Below are 20,013 nucleotides of genomic sequence, written 5' to 3' on the forward strand. Positions count from 1 at the left end.
ACCAGGTGAGCTGACCTGAAAGGTGGGTGTCGGGGTTTTCCCAGGTGAAGGCAAAGAGGTTTTGGGAATCAGGGTGTAAAGGAATTGTGAAAAAGCATCATTTAGGTTTAGAACAGAAAAATGGGTGGTATTCGAGGGAAGTGAGGAAAGTAAAGTATATGGGTTAGAAACTACTGGACATACTGGGAGTACTGCTTGGTTAATGAGCCTGAGGTCCTGGACTAAGTGATAAGTTCCATCTGGCTTTTTAACAGGTAGAACTGATGTGTTAAAAGGAGAGTTTGTTGGGCAGAGTAGGTGACTGGTGAGGAGGAGAGAAATGATAGGCTTTAGGCCTATGAGAGCTCCTTGGGGGATGAGATACTGCTTCTGTGATAGGAACGGGGTGGGCTCTTTAAGGGTGATGTGGATGGGGGTGTGGTGCTCTGTGACCGAGGGTGTGGAACTATCCCAAACAGTGGGGTTAACTACAGATGGGGGATAAGGAAAAGTTGTGTGTTTTAGGGTGGGAGGTCGGAAGAGTAGAAGAACGTTAGAAGCCTGTTAGAAGCCTTGGAGGGGTCTGGGTTGATGTGTTGGGTACTATGGGGAATGTGGAAGTGGAGAGTAGTGTGGAGTTTTGAAAGAATATCTCTGCCTAGAAGCGGAGCTGGGCATGAAGGCAGGACTAAGAAAGAGTGACTGAAGGAAAAGGTGTGCAGGGAGCAGAAAAGTGGAGGGGGGTCTTGGGGTTTGGAGACTTGTCCATTGATTCCCACAACAGAGACTTGGGAGGACTGGGTGGGTCCTGAAAATTTAGGTAAAGCAGAGTAGGTTGCCCCAATATTAATTAAAAAAAAAATACTGGCCTATCTGCCAACATCAAGGTTATCCTTGGCTCAGACGAAGCAATGGTAGTTGCCGGGGCATCTGTTCCAGGGCACTGTCAGTCTTCAGCGGCAAGGCTGATGAGATCCTAGTAGGAGGTTTTGGCCGGCTGGGGCAGGGATGGGGGTGGTCCTTGCTGGGGCACCTCACAGTCTGACTTCCAGTGGGGTCCTCCGCAGAGAGGGCACAGCCTGGTGGGCTTACCTGGGTTTGGGCATTGCCTGGACCAGTGGCCTTCATTGCCACACTTGAAACAGGTGCCAGGGGGAGGTGGATTGCTAGGAGGCATCTGTGTGGAGCTGCAGCCTGTGGGCCTGCAGGGCCCCTGATGGTGGAGGCAAGCATTTGAAACTCTGTCTTTTTTTTTTTTCTTTTACTTTCCTCGTTACAACTGTTAAAGACTTTGAAGGCTAAATTAAGAAGGTGTCATTGTGGGGTTTCAGGGCCATTGTCAAGCTTCTGAATCTTGCGCCAAATATCAGGGGTACATTGGATGAGGAACCAAAGGTTTAAAATAGTGATTCCTTCTGGGTTGGCTGGGTCTAGGTTGGTATATTTTCTCATGGCTTCAGTTAAACAAGAGAGAAAAAAGGCTGGGTTTCTGTCAGGACCTTGGGTGATTTCTGAAAGGTTTTTATAGTTTACCACTTTATGGGCACGCTTTTTGAGTCCTGCAAGGAGATACACAATCATGTGGTCTTGATGGCAGTGTCCAGAGGCCCTGTCTTGATAATCCTGGTGGGGTTCCTGGTTGGGGACTGCCTCCATGACAGTAGGCTGGGCAGGAGCTTGATGATGAATTGTATTAGCATGCTCCTGATCCAGGGTCCAAATATGGTCCCTGTCTTCTGGGGTGAGGGTGGAAGAGAGGATAAGTAGAGGGTGACGGTGGAAGACAGGATAAGTAGAGGTCATACCAGGTTAGTGCATAAGACTGGGTAAGGTACTGAAACTCCCTGATATAAGAGGTAGGGTCTTCTGGAAATGAACTGAGTCTTGTTAGTTTGAGAGATCAGTGAAGGAGAAGGGAACATGAACTCTAACAATACCTTCAGTTCCTGCTACTTCCTTAAGGGGGCATTCTAGACAGGCAGTGGAGGATACATAGGGGTGTAAGGTGGCTTGATGGGTTTATAGGCTTCAGGAGAGGGCAGTGAGGAAGGAGACTGAGTACAGGCAATGCTAGAGTTTTCCTGAGGAGAGGACGGTGTAGAAAAAGAAGTGGGTACTTTTGGAGGTGATGCCAGCTGGGAAGATGGTGGCTGGGAAGATGGTGACTGCGAAGACAATGAGAAAGCTTGGGGAGTTAAAGAAGATGGTTGAGACGTGGGGGTAGGGGCTGGGAGGGGTGGACAGCAGTCTGCTGGATCCAACAAGGAAAAAGAGGTAGGGTCGGGAGGAGAAAGGTTATGAGGGCGGTGAGAATGAAGGATTTGAACAGGTAAGGAAGAATTGCAGAAGTCAGGTTGTAATCTGAGTGCAAAAAGGCCTGGAACAAGGAATTTCTCCCCATTTTTCCAGTCATCGGCAATAATTGCTTTAGCCAGTTAAAATTGTAAAGTCGAGTGTTTCATTTGCTGGCCATTTGGACCCGTTATCTAATTCATACTGCGGCCAGGTTTTATTGTATAAAAAAGACAAGGCGCTTAGGGTGGGTATCTTGCCTGAGGCCTAAGGTTTGCCGATTTTTTATGAGGCAGTCTGGAGGGCTGTTTTTTGGAATGGAGGATGGGGAGTTTTCCATATCAAAGGGTAGGCTCTGGAGAACAGGGAAAAAGAAGACTGTCCTGGACAGCTGGAGGAAGACAATAAAAGGAGCTATTATCACCTCTGCCTTTTTGGTTCCTGGAACGGGATCAAATGGCTTAGAGGCGTCCCCCTAAGACCAGATGATCAGGGAGTGCCTGGCACATACTGGAGCCTTCTTGGATCAGTGTTGGATTTTGGGACAGGAGAAACCAAGAGAGGTCATGCAGATTTTCCCCTGTTAACTGGGCTCCCAGGGAAACCTAACAGTAGGCGAGATCAGTGACCAATGTGCATGTGAAGGAAGAGAAAGACCTTCTCATATTATTTTATATTGTTTTTCACTCAGTACCTGTTTTAAGAAAAAACAACAAGGAAGTAAAACCAAAGACAGGCAGCCCAAACGCCAGGCCTGAAACTATGCCTGGGCCTGCCTGGCCTAAACTTAGTAGTTAAAACTCAACTCATAACTTAGAAACCAATGTTATTCGTAGATTCCAGACATGTATAGAAGAACATTGTGAAACTCCCTGCCCTGTTCTGTTTCTCTCTGACCACCAGTGCATGCAGCCCCTGTCACATACCCACTGCTTGCTCAAATCAATCACGACCCTTTCATGTGAAATCTTTAGTGTAGTGAGCCCTTAAAAAGGACAGAAATTGTGCACTCGGGGAGCTCAGATTTTAAGGCAGTATCTTGCCGATGCTCCCAGATGAATAAAGCCCTTCCTTCTACAACTCGATGTCTGAGAGGTTTTGTCTGTGGCTCGTCCTGCTACATTTCTTGGCTCCCTGACCCAGAAGCAAGGTGACCGATGGAAGGCTGAGGCAGCCCCTTAGGTGGCTTAAGCCTGCCCTGTGGAGCATCCCTGTGGGGGAGTCTGGCCAGCCTGAGTGACGAGATCCAAAGAGCGCTCCTGGGTAGGAAATTGCCCCAGTGGAACACCTCACCAGATCAACACGTAGCAGGCCCCCGTGGAGGATTAACACAGTGGCTGAACACTGGGAAGGAACTGGCACTTGGAGTCCGGACATCTGGAACTTGGTAAGACTAGTCTTTTGAACTTGCCCCACTCCACCTGAGTAGAAGCATGGCCTGGTCACCCATGGTGTGCCTGTGTTGGCACCTTTGTTCTGGTTTTGACTTGGCTTGACTTGGTAGGACTAGTTTTTTTAACTTGCCCCACTCCATCTGAGTGGAAGTGTGGCCTGATCACCCCACGGTGTGCTTGTATTAGCACTTTTGATCTGGTTTTGACTTGACTTGAATTGCTGGATACTTTGGTTTTGGTTTTTGACCTGGCTTGGATTTCTGGATACTCTGATTTTGGTTTTGATTTTGGTTTGGTGTAAACTGAAATGTTTGTGTGTGCCCTTTTACCTGTTCTTTGTTTTGTGGTGTGTGTGTGCTGTGAGCATGGTGTTTTGTCTCAAAAAAAATAGGTCAGGCACAAAGTAAGCCCACTGCACTGGGAACTATGTTAATGAATTTCAAGAAAGGATTTAATAGAGACTATGGAGTCACTATGACTCCAGGAAAACTTAGAACTTCGTGTGAAATAGACTGGCCAGCATTAGAGGTAAGTTAGCCATCAGAAGGAAGCCTAGATAGGTCTTTAGTTTCTAAGGTATGGCACAAGGTAACCTGTAAGCCAAGGCACCCAGACTAGGTTTTGTACATAGACAGTTACAGCTGGTTTTAGACCCCTTCCCCCAACCCCCCCTCACGATAGTTAAGAGAACAGCAGCATAAGCAGCTGGCAGAGGCAAGAAAAGACCAGCAGAGAAAAAAAAAAAAAAGGCCATCTATACCAATTCTAAGTAAATTTAGACTAAACTAGGTCTTATTAATAGCAAAGGATAATTGAAATTTCAAACTTACAAGGTGTTCAACAAAAGCGAAGTTTGCTAAAAGTTGACAGTGTAACACATATTATGGTGACTTCTAATCTTGTGGCCTTAGACAGTCTAGTCCAAAGACATAAAGAAAGTTCACTTTTAAAAAAAAAGGAATGATTATCTTCAAAATAAAAGGGGGGGAGGAGGTAAAATGTATGTAAAAAGAGTGTTATATGGTAAATTCTTGTCCTGAAATAAATTAACTTGTTGTTTAAAGAGAAGAAAAAAATGTTTGTAATAAGTGAGAAAGTTGAGACATGTTGAAAAATTGTTGGCGAAAGTCGTGAAAAAAAGTTATAAAAAATTTTATGCAAAAAATGTTGCATAATTTAAAAGTAATAAGGCCTCCTGAGTGCTATTGAAGAAACAGTTTATGTGCAGGTGTATAAAAAAGTAAAATATAACTTTAATGAGAAGATTATAAGGAGGCATAAGAATGTGGATTTTTACCTACATTAAAAAGTCAAAAAAGAATTATTGTTTGAAAAGTTCAAGCAAGTTTTAAAATGTTAATTTAAAGAAAATTCTGTGTGTAAACTTATCAGCTAAAGTTAAAAAAGTATCATCCAGTTTTTCTGTGAACTAGACATGAAAGTAAAAATGCAACAGGTTTTTTCCTTAAAGCATCAACCTGCTCTTTAACAAAAATTGTAAAAGGTTAAACAGAGTCTATAAAATCTTACCTTATGGTCAACTATGAAAAATTGGATAAATATGTCTACAAGGTTTTATTAAAATTAAGTTTAATATTAATAACACACTAATATAAAAGTAAAATTTAGCTTATCTGGTATAAAAATCATACAAGAAACATTATTAAATATAAAATGATGTTTAGCTTTCTTTGGTCTAAAAACTAATAAAAATTAGTGCTAATGGAAACATTCATTTTACTAGAGGATCATAAAAGTTAAAGACTTAAAACAAACTTTAGCAATTAAGACAGTATATCAAGCTACAAATGCCTGGTTGAAATGGATCAAATATTCCATCTACACATTAAACAAAAGCAATTGTTATGCTTGTGCACATGGCAGGCCAGAGGCCCTAATTGTCCCCTTCCCACTACGGTGGTCCTCCAGTTCACCAGGCATGGGCCGGATGGTAACTCTTTTCCAGGATTCTACAGCCTGGAGTAATAAGTCATGCCAAGCTCCCTCTGCTATATACTGAAGTCCCTGCCAGTCAGCCCCCGAGGGCCATCCAGCTTCTGTCTCTCAACACTAAGTTCACTTCCTGTCTCTCACGGCAGGGAGGAAACTTAGCATTCCTTGGAGACCTAAAAGGATGCAGTGAGCTTAAGAATTTTCAAGAGCTTATCAATCAGTCAGCCCTTGTTCATCCCCGAGCAGATGTGTGGTGGTATTGTGGTGGACCTTTACTAGGCACTCTGCCAAATAACTAGAGTGGCACTTGTGCTTTAGTCCATTTGGCTATCCCTTTCACCCTGGCATTTCATCAACCAGAGGAAGGAAAAAATAATAATAACACATCGTAAAGTGAGAGGAGCCCCTTATAAGTCTTTCAACTCTCACATCTATTTAGATGCAATCGAAGCCCTGCAAGGAATACCAGATCAATTTAAAGCTTGAAATCAAATAGTTACAAGATTTAAGTCAATATTTTAGTAGATAACAGTCAATAAAAATGTAGATTAAATAAACTACATCTATTACAACCAACAGCAAAGAGCTTTTCATGAGTTAAAAAAAAAAAAAAAAAAAAAAAAAACTCATGTCGGCTCCAGCCCTGAGGCTACCTGACCTGACAAAACTCTTCACACTCTATGTGTCAGAAAGAGAAAAAAAATGGCAGTTGGAGTTTTAACCCAGACTGGAGGTCCCTGGCCAAGGCCAATAGCCTGTCTCTCAAAACAACTAGACGGGGTTTCCAAAGGCTGGCCCCCATGTCCAAGGGCCCTGGCAGCAACAGCCCTGTTAACACAAGAAGCAAATAAGCTAACTCTTAGGAAAAACCTAAATGTAAAGTCTCCCCATGCTGTGGTAATTTTAATAAATACCAAAGGACATCATTAGCTAATAAATGATAGACTAACTAGATACCAAAGCTTGCTTTGTGAAAATCCCCACATAACCATTGAAGTTTGCAACACCCTAAGCTCACTATCTTACTCCTATTATCAGAGAGCCCAGTTAAACATAACTGTTTAGAGGTGCTGGACTTAGTTTATTCTAGTAGGCCCAACCTCCGAGACCACCCTTAAACATCAGTAGACTGGGAGCTGTACGTGGATGGGAGCAGCTTCACCAACCCCTGCAAAATGACTCTGAAGAAGACAACAAACACTGCTCCAGTCACACCCAGAAGCTGACTGGTCCACGCATGGCTGAAGCATGAGGAGACTCATTGCAGGACTCATTTTCCTCAGAATTTGGACTTGTACAGGAAGGACTTCAACTGACCTTCCTCAGACTAAGAACCGTTTCCAGTATATACATCAAGTCACTGAGGTGGAACAAAAGATTGCTACAGTCCTATTACTTTATAGTTATTATAAAAGAGCTAATTACTTTATAGTTATTATAAAAGAGCTAATTGCCTTCCATGATCACGCCCTCATAATCGTCTTTCTTATCAGCTTCCTGGTTCTATATGCCCTCTTTCTAACACTCACAACAAAACTGACTAACACTAATATCATGGACGCCCGAGGACTCTAAAAAAATTAAATAGCAACAAAAACAACAACAAATTGTTTGTATAATGCTATTCTATCCAAGGTATGTAGCCCAGGAAATAACCAACCTGATGTGTGTTATGAACAATTTTAAGCCTCCCATGATCACAGTTTTTAAAATAAAATTAAGGACTGCTCCTTTTCTATGTGACACAAGTAAGGTAATAGCTAGAACCAAAAAAAAAGAGAGCTCCTCAAAATGTAACCTTAAAATTTGACACTTGTGCCGCTATTAATAGTAAGCAGCATGAAACAGGATGCGATTCTCTAAATTAAAAAAGAAAGTTACACAGTAAAAAAATAAGTATATCTGTCAAAAATCATATTTATGTGAGATGTGTCAATACTGGTCTTGTGTCATTCAGACTACTTAAAAGGAAAATAAAAAAGATCGTGTTTGACTCCAAAAAGGAAAAGTCAGCCCCTCCTGCATGAATAGGAGCTACAACCTTTTAGAATTGTTAATCACAAACCCCTCAGACCCAAAGTAAAATAAAAGAAAAATATGTATCATTAGACATAGATAAAAAGGGACTAGATCCTAGTGTAAGCGTCCTAATAAAAGGAGAGGTTCAAAAACGCTCTCCAGAACCAGTGTTTCAGACTTTCTATGATGAACTAAATGTGCCAGTACCTGAGATTCCAGGAAAAACTAAAAATTTCTTTTTGCAATTAGCCTAACACGTAGCCCAGTCTCTACAAGTCACCTCATATTATGTTTGTGGAGGAACCATAACAGTAGATCAATGGCCATAGGAAGCCCAAGAATTAGTTCCTACAGACCCATTTCCTGATGAATTCCCAGCCCAAAAGAATCACCCTGATCATCTCTAGGTTCTAAAAGTCTCAATTATTAGACAGTATTGCATAGCTAAAGAAGGAAAAGGATTCACTCATCCTGTAAGGCAGCTTAGCTGTCTTAGACAAAAGCTCTATAATAGTACCACAAAAACAGTCACATGGTGGAGTTCCAATTACACAGAAAGAAATCCATTCAGTAAATTTCCAAAGTTGCAGACTGTTTGGGCCCACCCAGAATTCCACCGGGACTGGACAGCCCCCACCGGATTATACTGGATATATGTGGACACAAAGCTTATGCTAAGCTGCCTGATCAGTAGACAGGTAGCTGTGTAATTCACACCATTAAGCCTTCTTTCTTCTTCCTGCCCATAAAAACGTGAACTTCTAGGCTTCCCAGTCTATGCTTCCTGGGAAAAAAAAAATGAAGCATAGCCATAGGAAAAGATGATAAATAGCCCCCTGAAAAAAATCATACAATACTATGGACCCGCCACTTAGGCACAAGATGGCTCTTGAGGATATTGGACCCCCATCTACATGCTCAACCGAATCATATGGTTACAAGCTGTTTTAGAAATTTTTACTAATAAAACCGGTCAAGCCTTGACTGTTCTTGCCCGGCAAGAGACTCAGATGAGAAATGCGATCTATCAAAATAGACTAGCTCTTGACTACTTGCTAGCAGCTGAAGGAGGAGTTTGTGAAAAATTTAACCTCACTAATTACTGTCTACACATAGATAATCAGGCAAGTTATTAAAGACATAGTTAAAAATATGACAAAACTGGCACATGTACCTGTGCAAGTGTAGCACGGATTCAACCCTGAAGCCATGTTTAAAAAGTGGTTCCCAGCACTAGAAAAATTTAAAACTCTTATAATAGGAGTTACAATAATTATAAAAACCTGCTTACTGCTCCCTTGTTTGCCACCTGTACTTCTTCAAATGATAAAAAGCTTCATCGCTACCTTAGTTCAACAAAATGTTTCAGCACAACTGTACTATATGAATCACTATCAGTCTACTCCACAAAAAGACATAAGTAACAAAAATGAGTGAGAACTCCCACTAATAAAAAGTGAGAGTCTCAAAAGGGGGGAATGAAGGAAGAGAAAGACCCTCTCAGATTATTTTACATTGTTTTATGCTCAGTACCTGTTTTAAGAAAAAACAACAAAGAAGTAAAACCAAAGACAGGCAGCCTGGCTCCAGGCCTGAAACCAGGCCTGGGCCTGCCTGACCTAAACCCAGTAGTTAAAAATCAACTCATAACTTAGAAACTGATGTTATTCATAGATTCCAGACATTGTACAGAAGAACACTGTAAAACCCCCTGCCCTGTTCTGTTTCTCTCTGACCAGCAGTGCATGCAGCCCCTGTCACATACCCGCTGCTTGCTTAAATCAATCACGACCATTTCATGTGAAATCTTTAGTGTTGTGAGCCCCTAAAAAGGACAAAAACTGTACACTTGAGGAGCTTGGATTTTAAGGCAGTAGCTTGCCAATGCTCCCAGCTGAATAAAGCCCTTCCTTCTACAACTTGGTGCCTGAGAAGTTTTGTCTGTGGCTCATCCTGCTACACATGCACAGAGAGGCAACTGGAGGCTGAGGAGTTTCCTTTGTCTGGTTGCTGTGGCTTGCTCTCTGGGGTGGAGGGGTAGGTCCACAAGGGACACAGACCTGAGCCCCTCCCAGGTTTTGGCACCAGATATAAGGTTCTTGAATTGGTTTGATCCCTGAGAGCATGCCAACAGACAACACGAGGCAGTGTGGAGCAGCGTGCTGTTTTAATGAGTGCCTGGGTGCAGGTGGGCTGAGGCCTAAAATGGCATCAGCCCCAAGTGAGGATGGGACAGCGGTTTTATAGTTCTCTGTAAAGAGTAAGTGTCCCAATCTAACGTGACTGCTATGTAGTATCTGGATGGCCTCTTGATTTTCAAGAGCTCATGTCTCCAGCCAGGGTAGGTGTCTTCTGGCTGGCTCCCTTCCTGCTTCTGCAATCTTGCTGACACATGCTGCTGATGCAAGTAGCCTTGCATCTTGGGACTGGGCCTGAGGAGGGAAGAGTTACTCATCCCTTCAAGCTTTCAGGCCCCAGAAGAATCTTTGAACCCCCTGCTCCGCTGGCCACCCTCCTAAAGGATCACTGTGGTGCCAGGCAGGAATGAGCCGCTTGGGTATCCAGAGAGCTCCCAGTACCTTTCTGCTACTTCCTCTACCCCTATATTTTGCTTGGCTTGGTTCTCTAATTTGACTCAGCTTCACATAAAGTCAGGAACTTCTCCTGCAAACAGAACTTCAGCTTCTCCAGTGGGGGTGTGTATTCTGGAGAGGGGGATCACCCTTTCCCAATTCCATTGTTGGGGCACTCACAGTGTTTGGGATGTCTCCCAGGTCCTGCAGGAGCAGTACGCTTCCTGCAGAGGGTGTGTGGGTCGTCTCAGAATTGCTGGTCTGTTCTTGCAGTTGATCTGCAGCTAAAATTCACAATGCAAGCCTCTGCATGCTGCTCTGTCTGGAGCTGAAATCTAGTCCTGCATCCCATCTGCCATGATCACTGGAAAACCCTCATTTATTTTTTAAAAGGTCCAGAAAATGCTAATCTATGGAGATAGAAATTAGATTAGTGGTTGCCTAGGGCAGGATGGATGCAAAATTTCAGAGTGGGGGGTTAGAGGCTATTGTATAGAATCTTTTGGAGATAATACTGATTATTGTAGTGGATGTAAAATTCTGTGAATATACTAGGAAACATTGAACTGTACATACTAGTTGGTGAATCATATGGTATATGAATTATATGTCAACAAAGTTTTAGAAGACATTCCTTGCACCATTATATTAAAAAATGCTGTTTGAGTTGTATAATTACTTCTTCTCTCTATGTCAAGGGCACCGAACAGGCAGGAGCCTCTCACCTGCCACTGTTCTTAACAGTATTATAAAATAATTACATAAGACAAGTTACTTACATATTCTAGGTCATAAAAATTATTGCTTGACTAGAGTAATTGTAAACATAAAAGAACACCAAACACACTAAAATAAATATGAGGTCATCAATCTTTTGTTGGTCTCCTTGGCATGCACCTATTCAGACTGTTAATATTATGTATTTACTTCGAATTTTAGCAGTTATATTTTAACTTGATTGATTTTTCCTCAGATATAAGTATGAGAAATGACAGAAAGAAACAACAACTGGAAAAGAAGCATTGCATAAGACCAGGATGTCTCTGAAATGGATGTCAGTCTTTCTACTGATGCAGCTCAATTGTTACTTTAGCTCTGGGAGTTGTGGAAAGGTGCTGGTGTGGCCCACAGAATACAGCCATTGGATAAATATGAAGACAATCCTGGAAGAGCTTGTTCAGAGGGGTCATGAGGTGATTGTGTTGACATCTTCGGCTTCTATTCTTGTCAATGCCAGTAAATCATCTGCTATTAAATTAGAAGTTTATCCTACATCTTTAACTAAAAATGATTGGGAAGATTTTTTTATGAAAATGTTCGATAGATGGATATATAGTATTTCAAAAAATACATTTTGGTCATATTTTTCACAACTACAAGAATTGTGTTGGGAATATTCTGACTATAATATAAAGCTCTGTGAGGATGCAGTTTTGAACAAGAAACTTATGAGAAAACTACAAGAGTCAAAATTTGATGTCCTTCTGGCAGATGCCGTTAATCCCTGTGGTGAGCTGCTGGCTGAGCTACTTAACATACCCTTTCTGTACAGTCTTCGATTCTCTGTTGGCTATACAGTTGAGAAGAATGGTGGAGGATTTCTGTTCCCTCCTTCCTATGTACCTGTTGTTATGTCAGAATTAAGTGATCAAATGAATTTCATGGAGAGGATAAAAAATATGATATATATGCTTTATTTTGGCTTTTGGTTTCAAGCATATGATCTGAAGAGGTGGGACCAGTTTTATAGTGAAGTTCTAGGTAAGTCGTGTGTCCAATTGGTGTTTATTAAGTTCTAATTTTCCTGTGCCTTTGAAGGTGGGCTTATATAAATATAATGTCAGAAGATAGTGTTTTTATGGGAAATCATGAATTGCAAATGTAAGATGATCTATCAGTCTCAAAAATATAGAATGTTGACCTTATAGAATCAGTTAGAACCCTGGTGCCATCACTACTACAGGACACCCAGAGAGTCATAAACCTTCAATGTAAAACACTGATGATTTCTTTAAACCATCACATATCATTTTGCTATACATTGTTTCATGTTTAAAAAAGTCAATAGATACTTCAAGAAACATCTTCATGAAGGCAGACATACAAATTTTATATTTACACATATTTCTAAAAATATTATCAATGCAGGATTGAGGAATTTGTTTCTCTTTGAATACCTCAGTTTCCTCATTTAGAAATTAAATTTTGTTTTTCATATAACAAGAAGGATTCCTTCACAGTTGAGAAATATAGTGGCTCTACTCCAGAAACAGAAGCCTAAAACTTGAGATTTCTAATATTTATACATTCCTTCAATAACAACTTCACAATTATTTCCTTCAAAAACTGAAATCTTGTTGAAAGTGAACATCTAAGTTTTAATCTATATTTTATTAAACTGCATCTCTCCATCAAAGAAAATAGGGGCCAAAATAAGGGAGAGCACATATCTCTATGTCAATAAATTCTGAAAAATTTTTAATTCTCATTTGTAAATATATTTATTTTAAAAATCTAATTATATTAAGATCTTAAGATGAAAAAAAAAAATCTTAAGATGAACCAAGACAGTAGTAGGTATAAAGATTTCAGTGTTACTCTCAAAAAACTCATGGTTTACTTGGAGAACCAAGGATCAAGGGACTAGCTTAATAAATGGTAGAAACTAGAGTACTTCCTGGAAAGCTGTTTTCATGGGTAAGGTAAGATGAATTAATTGTGGAACTGAAAGAGTTGTTTAAATATATATTTGTTACTATTGCAGCTTCAGAGAGAAGACAAATGTGTATTTAAGTTCATAATGGCTACATTAGTCCATTCTCACACTGCTATAAAGAAATACCTGAGACTGGGTAATTTATAAAGAAAAGAAGTTTAATAGACTCATGATTCCACATGGCTGGGATGCCTCAAGAAACTTAAAATCATGGTGAAAGGCTAAGGGGAAGCAAGCTTGGATCTTCTCACTTAGCGGCAGGAGAGAGAAGTGCAAGCAGGGGAAATGCCAGACACTTATAAAACTGTCAGATCCCATGAGAACTCACTCAATATCATGAGAACAGCATGGAGGAATCCAGCCCATGATCCAATCACCTGCCACTGGGTCCCTCCCTCGACACATGCGGATTATGGGGATTATAATTCAAGATGAGAGGAGATTTGGGTGGGGACAGTCAAACCATATTAGTGACTTATTTTAATAATTATTTATGATTGTGAATATACTGATGTTACATTAAAAATGTGATTTCTTCTTACAGCTCTCTGAACACTTGGCCTTCCTTATATATACATATGAGCAACATATGCAATACATAAAAATTAAATGACTATATAAATGTATTTATATATTATATAAATGTATTTAATATAATGTATTTATATATTATATAAATGTATTTAATATAATGTATTTATATATTATATAAATGTATTTAATATAATGTATTTATATATTATATAAATGTATTTAATATAATGTATTTATATATTATATAAATGCATTTAATATAATGTATTTATATATTATATAAATGCATTTAATATAATGTATTTACATTGTATTAAATTATTTTATTAAATAATTTAAATATTAAATTAAAACTATTAAATATTGAATATTAAATTAAATATTAAATATTGTTTAATTTTATTAACTTTATTAATATTTTATTAATAAAATAAAATTGATAAAATTTATTAATAAAAGAAAATTAATGAAATTTTATTAATATTAAATATTAAATTTTATTAAGTATTAAATATTAAATACTATTAAATTAAAATATATTAATGTATATTAAATACATTAATTTAATATAATGTATTTAATATAATTTAATACACATTGATTTAATATAATGTATTTAATATAATGTATTATATTATATAAATATATTTATATATATTATCAATGCGCAGACATTTTATATATTTTTAGGTATGTTATTCCAAGTCCTTTCAGGAAAATACCTGCATATTCAATATTAAAATAACAATTCTCATGTTAGCTACCTTTTGTTTTGTTTTGTTTTTTTCCATCAGGAAGACCCACTACATTATTTGAGACAATGGGGAAAGCTGAAATGTGGCTCATTCGAACCTATTGGGATTTTGAATTTCCTCGCCCATTCTTACCAAATGTTGATTTTGTTGGAGGACTTCACTGTAAATCAGCCAAACCCTTGCCTAAGGTGAACATATTCTTGTTTCATTTGTTTGCTTGACATTTTCAGAAGGAATGGCTGGATATGTTTCTTTCAGAGTGTTTAACTCAGAGTGAGGGGAATATGGGAGGTCAAAAAAAAGGACTTGCCGTTAGAAAATCATATATTTCTATACTATCACAAGTATGTGAATGTTATTATCATTAAAGACTAAACAGGATTACTAGGGAGATTTTGAAAACAGGGTTGGTTAAAGTAAGGCCTTCATTGTGCAACCCAAAAGATAGTATGATTCATTTCTTCAAAAAATATTTGTAGAGTGATTAATACAAACCACAGGTAAGTGCTGGATTTTCAGAGAATAAAGGTAGCACAGTTTCTGCTCCCTCATGCCTTACATTGTACTTTGAAAGATAGAATAAAAACAAGTGAAAAAGAAAAGTCTAAAAAGTGTTATAAGGAAAGACCACAATGATAAAGAAATATGCAGAAGAGATCCCAAACTCATTGACTATTAAAGTGAGTACTCAATAATGCAGAGATAGGTGAAACGATGAGGGGTCGAGAAAGACCCAAAAAGAAAACCAGAGGCCAGTCAAGGTGGCTCACACCTATAATCCCTGAATTTTGGGAGGCAGAGAAGGGACAATTGCTTGGGCTCAGGAGTTTGAGACCAGCCTGGGCAACATAGTAAAACCTCATCTCTAACAAAAATAAAAATAATAGCCAGGGATGCTGTTGTGTGCCTGTAGTCTCATAGTCCCAGCTACTTAAGAGGCTGAGGCAGGAGGCTTGCTTGAGTCTGGGGGCAGAGGCTGCAGTGAGCTGAGACCACACCACTGAACTCTAGCCTGTGCGACGGAGCGAGACTCTGTCTCAAAAACAAACAAATAAACAAAAAAAAAAAGTAAAGGCTTGCATTAAGGCAGAATAGTAGAAAAGCAGTAAGGGCAGTTCCCAGGACTCCAAATTTAGTTTACAGGAAAAGGTTGACTAAAAGTCAATGATGGGCCGGGCGCGGTGGCTTACACCTGTAATCCCAGCACTTTGGGAGGCCGAGGCAGGCGGATCGCCTGAGGTCAGGAGTTTGAGACCAGACTGGCCAGCATGGTGAAACCCCGTCTCTACTAAAAATACAAAAATTAGTCAGTCATGTTGGCAGGCGCCTGTAATAGCAGCTACTCGGGAAGCTGAGGCAGGAGAATCGCTTGAACCCAGGAGGCAGAGGTTGCAGAGAGCCGAGATCACGCTATTGCACAACAGCCTGGGCAACAGAGTGAGACTCTGTCTCAAAAAAAAAAAAAAAAAAAAAAATATATATATATATATATATATAGAATTTGATATACCCATTAAGGACAATGGAGAGCTACTGAAAAGAGTTAAGAAATGAAGAGATATGATCAGATTTCCTTTCAAAAAAATCCCAATGTTCTCAATGTATAATATTACAGAAGGGCAACTTTGTACAATGTAAAGAATATTTAGGAACTTTTACATGAGTTTAGGCAATCATGACTAATTTTACAATAATAATCACAACTTCATATTGTGTTGTGTGGAAAAAAGTAGTTACCACAGAAAAAACACTTAAGTTGTCTCTGACACATAGCCAGTGATCCAAAAATATTGTTGATATTATGATTATTTTAGTCATTATTTCTAATATTTTAAATTAGCTAACATGTGCCAGCCATTTAAGATATCAGTCTTCATTTAATAATGATTGATTTTCTTAGCAAAATCCTAGAGAACAGATACTCTGTGTGCTTGTTTAAATATAAATGTTTAAGTTTGGGCAGTCAGTTGAACAAGCTGGAAAGCTAAAGTTGTATTGCAAAGGTGGAGGCACTTCATTAATATTCTAGCTTAAAAGGTAATTCTGTGTACTCTTATCTTATTCTCAAAAAAAAATCCTCACTCACATTAAAAGAAAGTGATAGTTCCAGTAGCAAGGGGAAGAGAGTAGGAGAATAAGGAGGACAAGGAATAAATGACTAGTAGTACAATAGTGATTATTACTAATACTACCATGATCTCAGCTCACTGCAACCTCCACCCACCAGGTTCAAGTGATTCTGATTCTCCTGCCTCAGACTCCCAAGTAGCTGGGATTACAGGCACCCACCAACACATCCGGATAATTTTTGTATTTTTAGTAGAGACAGAGTTTCGCCATGTTGGCCAGGCTGGTCTCGAACCCCTGACCTCAGGTGATCCACTTGCCTCAACCTCCCAAAGTGCTGGGATTACAAGTGTGAGCCTCCGTCCCCGGCACTGGCTGTTGTTGTTAACCTGCAAAAGGTAGACTTGAATCTAAGTAAATAATTGTGAAACTTATTCTCTAATTCTTTTGTACACAAAATAATTGTTGCCACAAATTTGCTTGCTTTTCCATTATGTATTAGATTCTCAGATAATGTTTGTATATTTCAAAAGAATAAGACTCTTGCCAAAAAGTATCAAGTGTTTGAAAACTGCATATAGTTATTGCCTTTATAATATACTCACATGAAACTGTACAGAGAATAAATCATGATGGTAAGATTCAATATTAGTAGCAAATATTCGTTAAAAAACTCTGGAAATAATTCAAATATCTTACATTAAGAAATGGTTAAAAACTTATACAATGCGCATACCAAGCCATTACAATCCATTTTTTTAAAACAATGTTTAATTACACTGTCAGCCGTAGTACAGGTGTACTTGGAAACTAAGGAACAGAATGATGAGTAGAACGAGATCACAATTTTTTTGTAGGATAAAAAGGCATATACAATGAGAAAAAATTTTCTAAATAAACATCACATATGTACATTGAGTTATATAAATAGAATTAAAACCATAATGAAATGGTACACATTTTAAATTGAGATAGAGATATGGGAAAAATGATTTTTTTCCTAAATTTTCATACTTTTACAAGACTACTTACATTGATCTTCTATTACCATTACTTTCATAAAGACGTCACAGAATGAGATCAGTGCTGATCTGTCTATAAACAGACGTTTTTTTACTTCAATACTTGGTGGATGAAGAAGACTTTTGTCAGTGAATGAGACAAAACATTAAACCGAAGTTACATTAAATGTGGCTACAGGCAACTGCAATTACACTGAGTTCCTGGATGCCTCATGAATTATCTCTAATAGCCATACACTGAATCTCCAATTAAAACTGATGTCAGACCAGGCACAGTGGCTCAAGCCTGTAATCCCAGCACTTTGGGAGGCCGAGGCAGGTGGATCACGAGGTCAGGAGGTCAAGACCAGTCTGGGCAAGATGGTGAAACCTGTCTCTACTAAAAACAGAAAAATTAGCCAGGTGTGGTGGCAGGTGCCTGTAATCCCAGCTACTCAGGAGGCTGAGGCAGGAGAATCGCTTGAACCTGGGAGGCAGAGGTCGCAATGAGCCAAGATTGCATCATTGCACTCCAGCCTGGGTGACAGAGCAAGACTCCATCTCAAAAATAAATAAATAAATAAAATAAAATAAAATAAAAAGATGTCATAAATTTAAATTATATTTTTGAAAAATACCAATATATGGTCTGAATTGACATATTTTAGAATTTCTTTTTTTATTTGTAAACAGTTTTATAAAGAAATTTCCCCCAATGATTAGGACCAGAAAGTATATTTGTTATGATAGAAGGGGTTGGTCATTATTTTACTGAGAAAAAAAGAATTTAGAATAAAAGGGACAATAGCAACAAAAAGATGAGTATACAATTTTGATATGATATCCGGGAAACTTATGAGTCTACATTTCTTTTCCTCTTTCTCTCTTTCTTTTTTTTTTTTTTTTTTTTTTGGTGTGAGAATACATTGATGTGGCATTAGAGAATGGATTTAAGTTTAAAAACAGGAACACATCAGGAAACACAAGTCAGAATAATTCTCATTCATTTCGAAGCAAACACATATTCACCAGGAGCTTCATATAGTGTGAGGGAGCTACTCTAGAGGGTGAGCAGATCTCCACTGGAGAAAGTCCTGGTGACCTCTCCCACTGTGGTTCAAGTGCCCCCTGTGAGACACAGCAAAGTGATGATGGGGGTCCCTCACGGTAAGTTATAAATAGCACATCAATTTCACAGTGTGATTTCAGGACAAAAGGTATCATAGTCATACCTAAACAATGATCTGAGAAATAAGATCACTTAATTATGTAACTAAATAGTATATAATACTGTATTATAAATGGAATTCTCAGAACTATTTCCCAGAAATTCCAAGCCCCAATTCCAGACTGCTGAACGTCAATGATTCTTATACTTCAGCTTTTAAGGTGTTTTTTGGGGTGGGGGTGTCACGGGAAGTGAGGGGTAGTGGGGTAAGACTAGGAAACTCTAAGTGAAATATAAAGGGTTAGAGAGCTAAAGAAGCTAAATAAATGTAGATATAAAATCATTCTAATTGTAACTAACTTTTCCTCATTGCTCATAGTCATGTAATGGCTCCAATGACTCCTAACTAAAAGAACTGAACAGAAAAAAATAAAATAAAATGACCCCAAATAAACACAAGAGATTTAGTAGAACTACAAAAAAAAAAAAAAAATAGAATTAAAGCCAAGTAAAGCTACCTTCCAATAACCTATGTTAGTAATTATAATATTATAAATAAAGTGTCTGGGTGTAACATTTTCTAGCATTATCTCCTCCTACTGCAGTGTCATAGCTTTGTTTCATTTCTTCCTTACACACACATACATACATGCATATGCACACATATTTACACACATTTGCATGAAAGATCCCACATATATTATATTACACATCTCCTTTCAAAGAAACTGAATGATTAGGTCAGTTTAAAAAAATTACTCCAATAGCTTCTGACTTTCTCATCTTAGATTTTTGTAACAATCCTGTCAATAGTGTTTTCTGTGCCGTTGCTCTTTTTTCTGATAGAACAAATTCTTTCTTCACAGGAAATGGAAGAGTTTGTGCAGAGCTCTGGAGAAAATGGTATTGTGGTGTTTTCTCTGGGGTCGATGATCAGTAACACGTCAGAAGAAAGTGCCAACATGATTGCATCAGCCCTCGCCCAGATCCCACAAAAGGTTAGATAAAGTGCCTTAATTGTGGATGGCTACTAAATGAATCTGTTAAACTCTTCAAGAGTCCATTACAGAAATGTTCTGCCTGAAAATTTAACTGCTATGATAGTTCTAATTATCTCAGACATCTGTTCAAAACAAAAACATATATGGAAGATCTTAAAATCATAAGAGAGGAATTTTGGTTGATAATAACGTTGGCATTAATATTGTGATCAGAAGGAAATATATTTAAGAGGTGCTAGTGAAGTTTGGTATTATCATGGTATCGTAGCATGTACATAGAAATCAATAAATTCTGCCCTGTCATTTGCTCCTTTTGGTTTACAGGATTTTAGAAGGTACTGTATACACTGTAGATATTATCAAAAAGCAGTTAAATTTTAATAAGTTACTGTACTATCACAATAACAATAAGCAGGTATTGAAAAAACTTTGAAATGCATCATGCAGCTTCGTCTTACCAAGCAATCTGGCTGTTTTTACTTCCCGTACATTGGAATAAGTCTATTTAATGTTCTGTTCAGGGTGCCATTCAGAGAAAGAATGTCCTAGTCTGACAAACCA

General features: G+C 38.5%; 1 protein-coding gene and 1 pseudogene across 3 annotated transcripts in view; one reads left to right on the forward strand and one right to left on the reverse strand.

The window, feature by feature from the left end:
• Positions 1-607: 607 nt before the first annotated feature.
• Positions 608-10,092, reverse strand: LOC129397687 (uncharacterized; annotated as a pseudogene).
• LOC100984166 (UDP-glucuronosyltransferase 2B17) overlaps positions 3,287-20,013 on the forward strand; it is a 39,589-nt gene continuing 22,862 nt past the window's right edge. Inside the window, exons 1-4 of one of the 3 annotated variants that reach the window (XM_034958711.4) lie at positions 3,287-3,658; positions 11,184-11,971; positions 14,255-14,403; positions 19,318-19,449. In XM_034958711.4, coding sequence (XP_034814602.2) covers positions 11,248-11,971; positions 14,255-14,403; positions 19,318-19,449 — 1,005 coding nt within the window. In that variant the 5' untranslated portion in view covers positions 3,287-3,658; positions 11,184-11,247. Of the gene's footprint in view, positions 3,659-11,183; positions 11,972-14,254; positions 14,404-19,317; positions 19,450-20,013 lie in introns of those variants that run through there. The other 2 variants (XM_063603798.1, XM_055111476.2) reach the window with 2 other exon arrangements.

This window comes from Pan paniscus, chromosome 3, assembly GCF_029289425.2.
Source record: "Pan paniscus chromosome 3, NHGRI_mPanPan1-v2.0_pri, whole genome shotgun sequence".
NCBI classification, from domain to species: domain Eukaryota; kingdom Metazoa; phylum Chordata; class Mammalia; order Primates; family Hominidae; genus Pan; species Pan paniscus.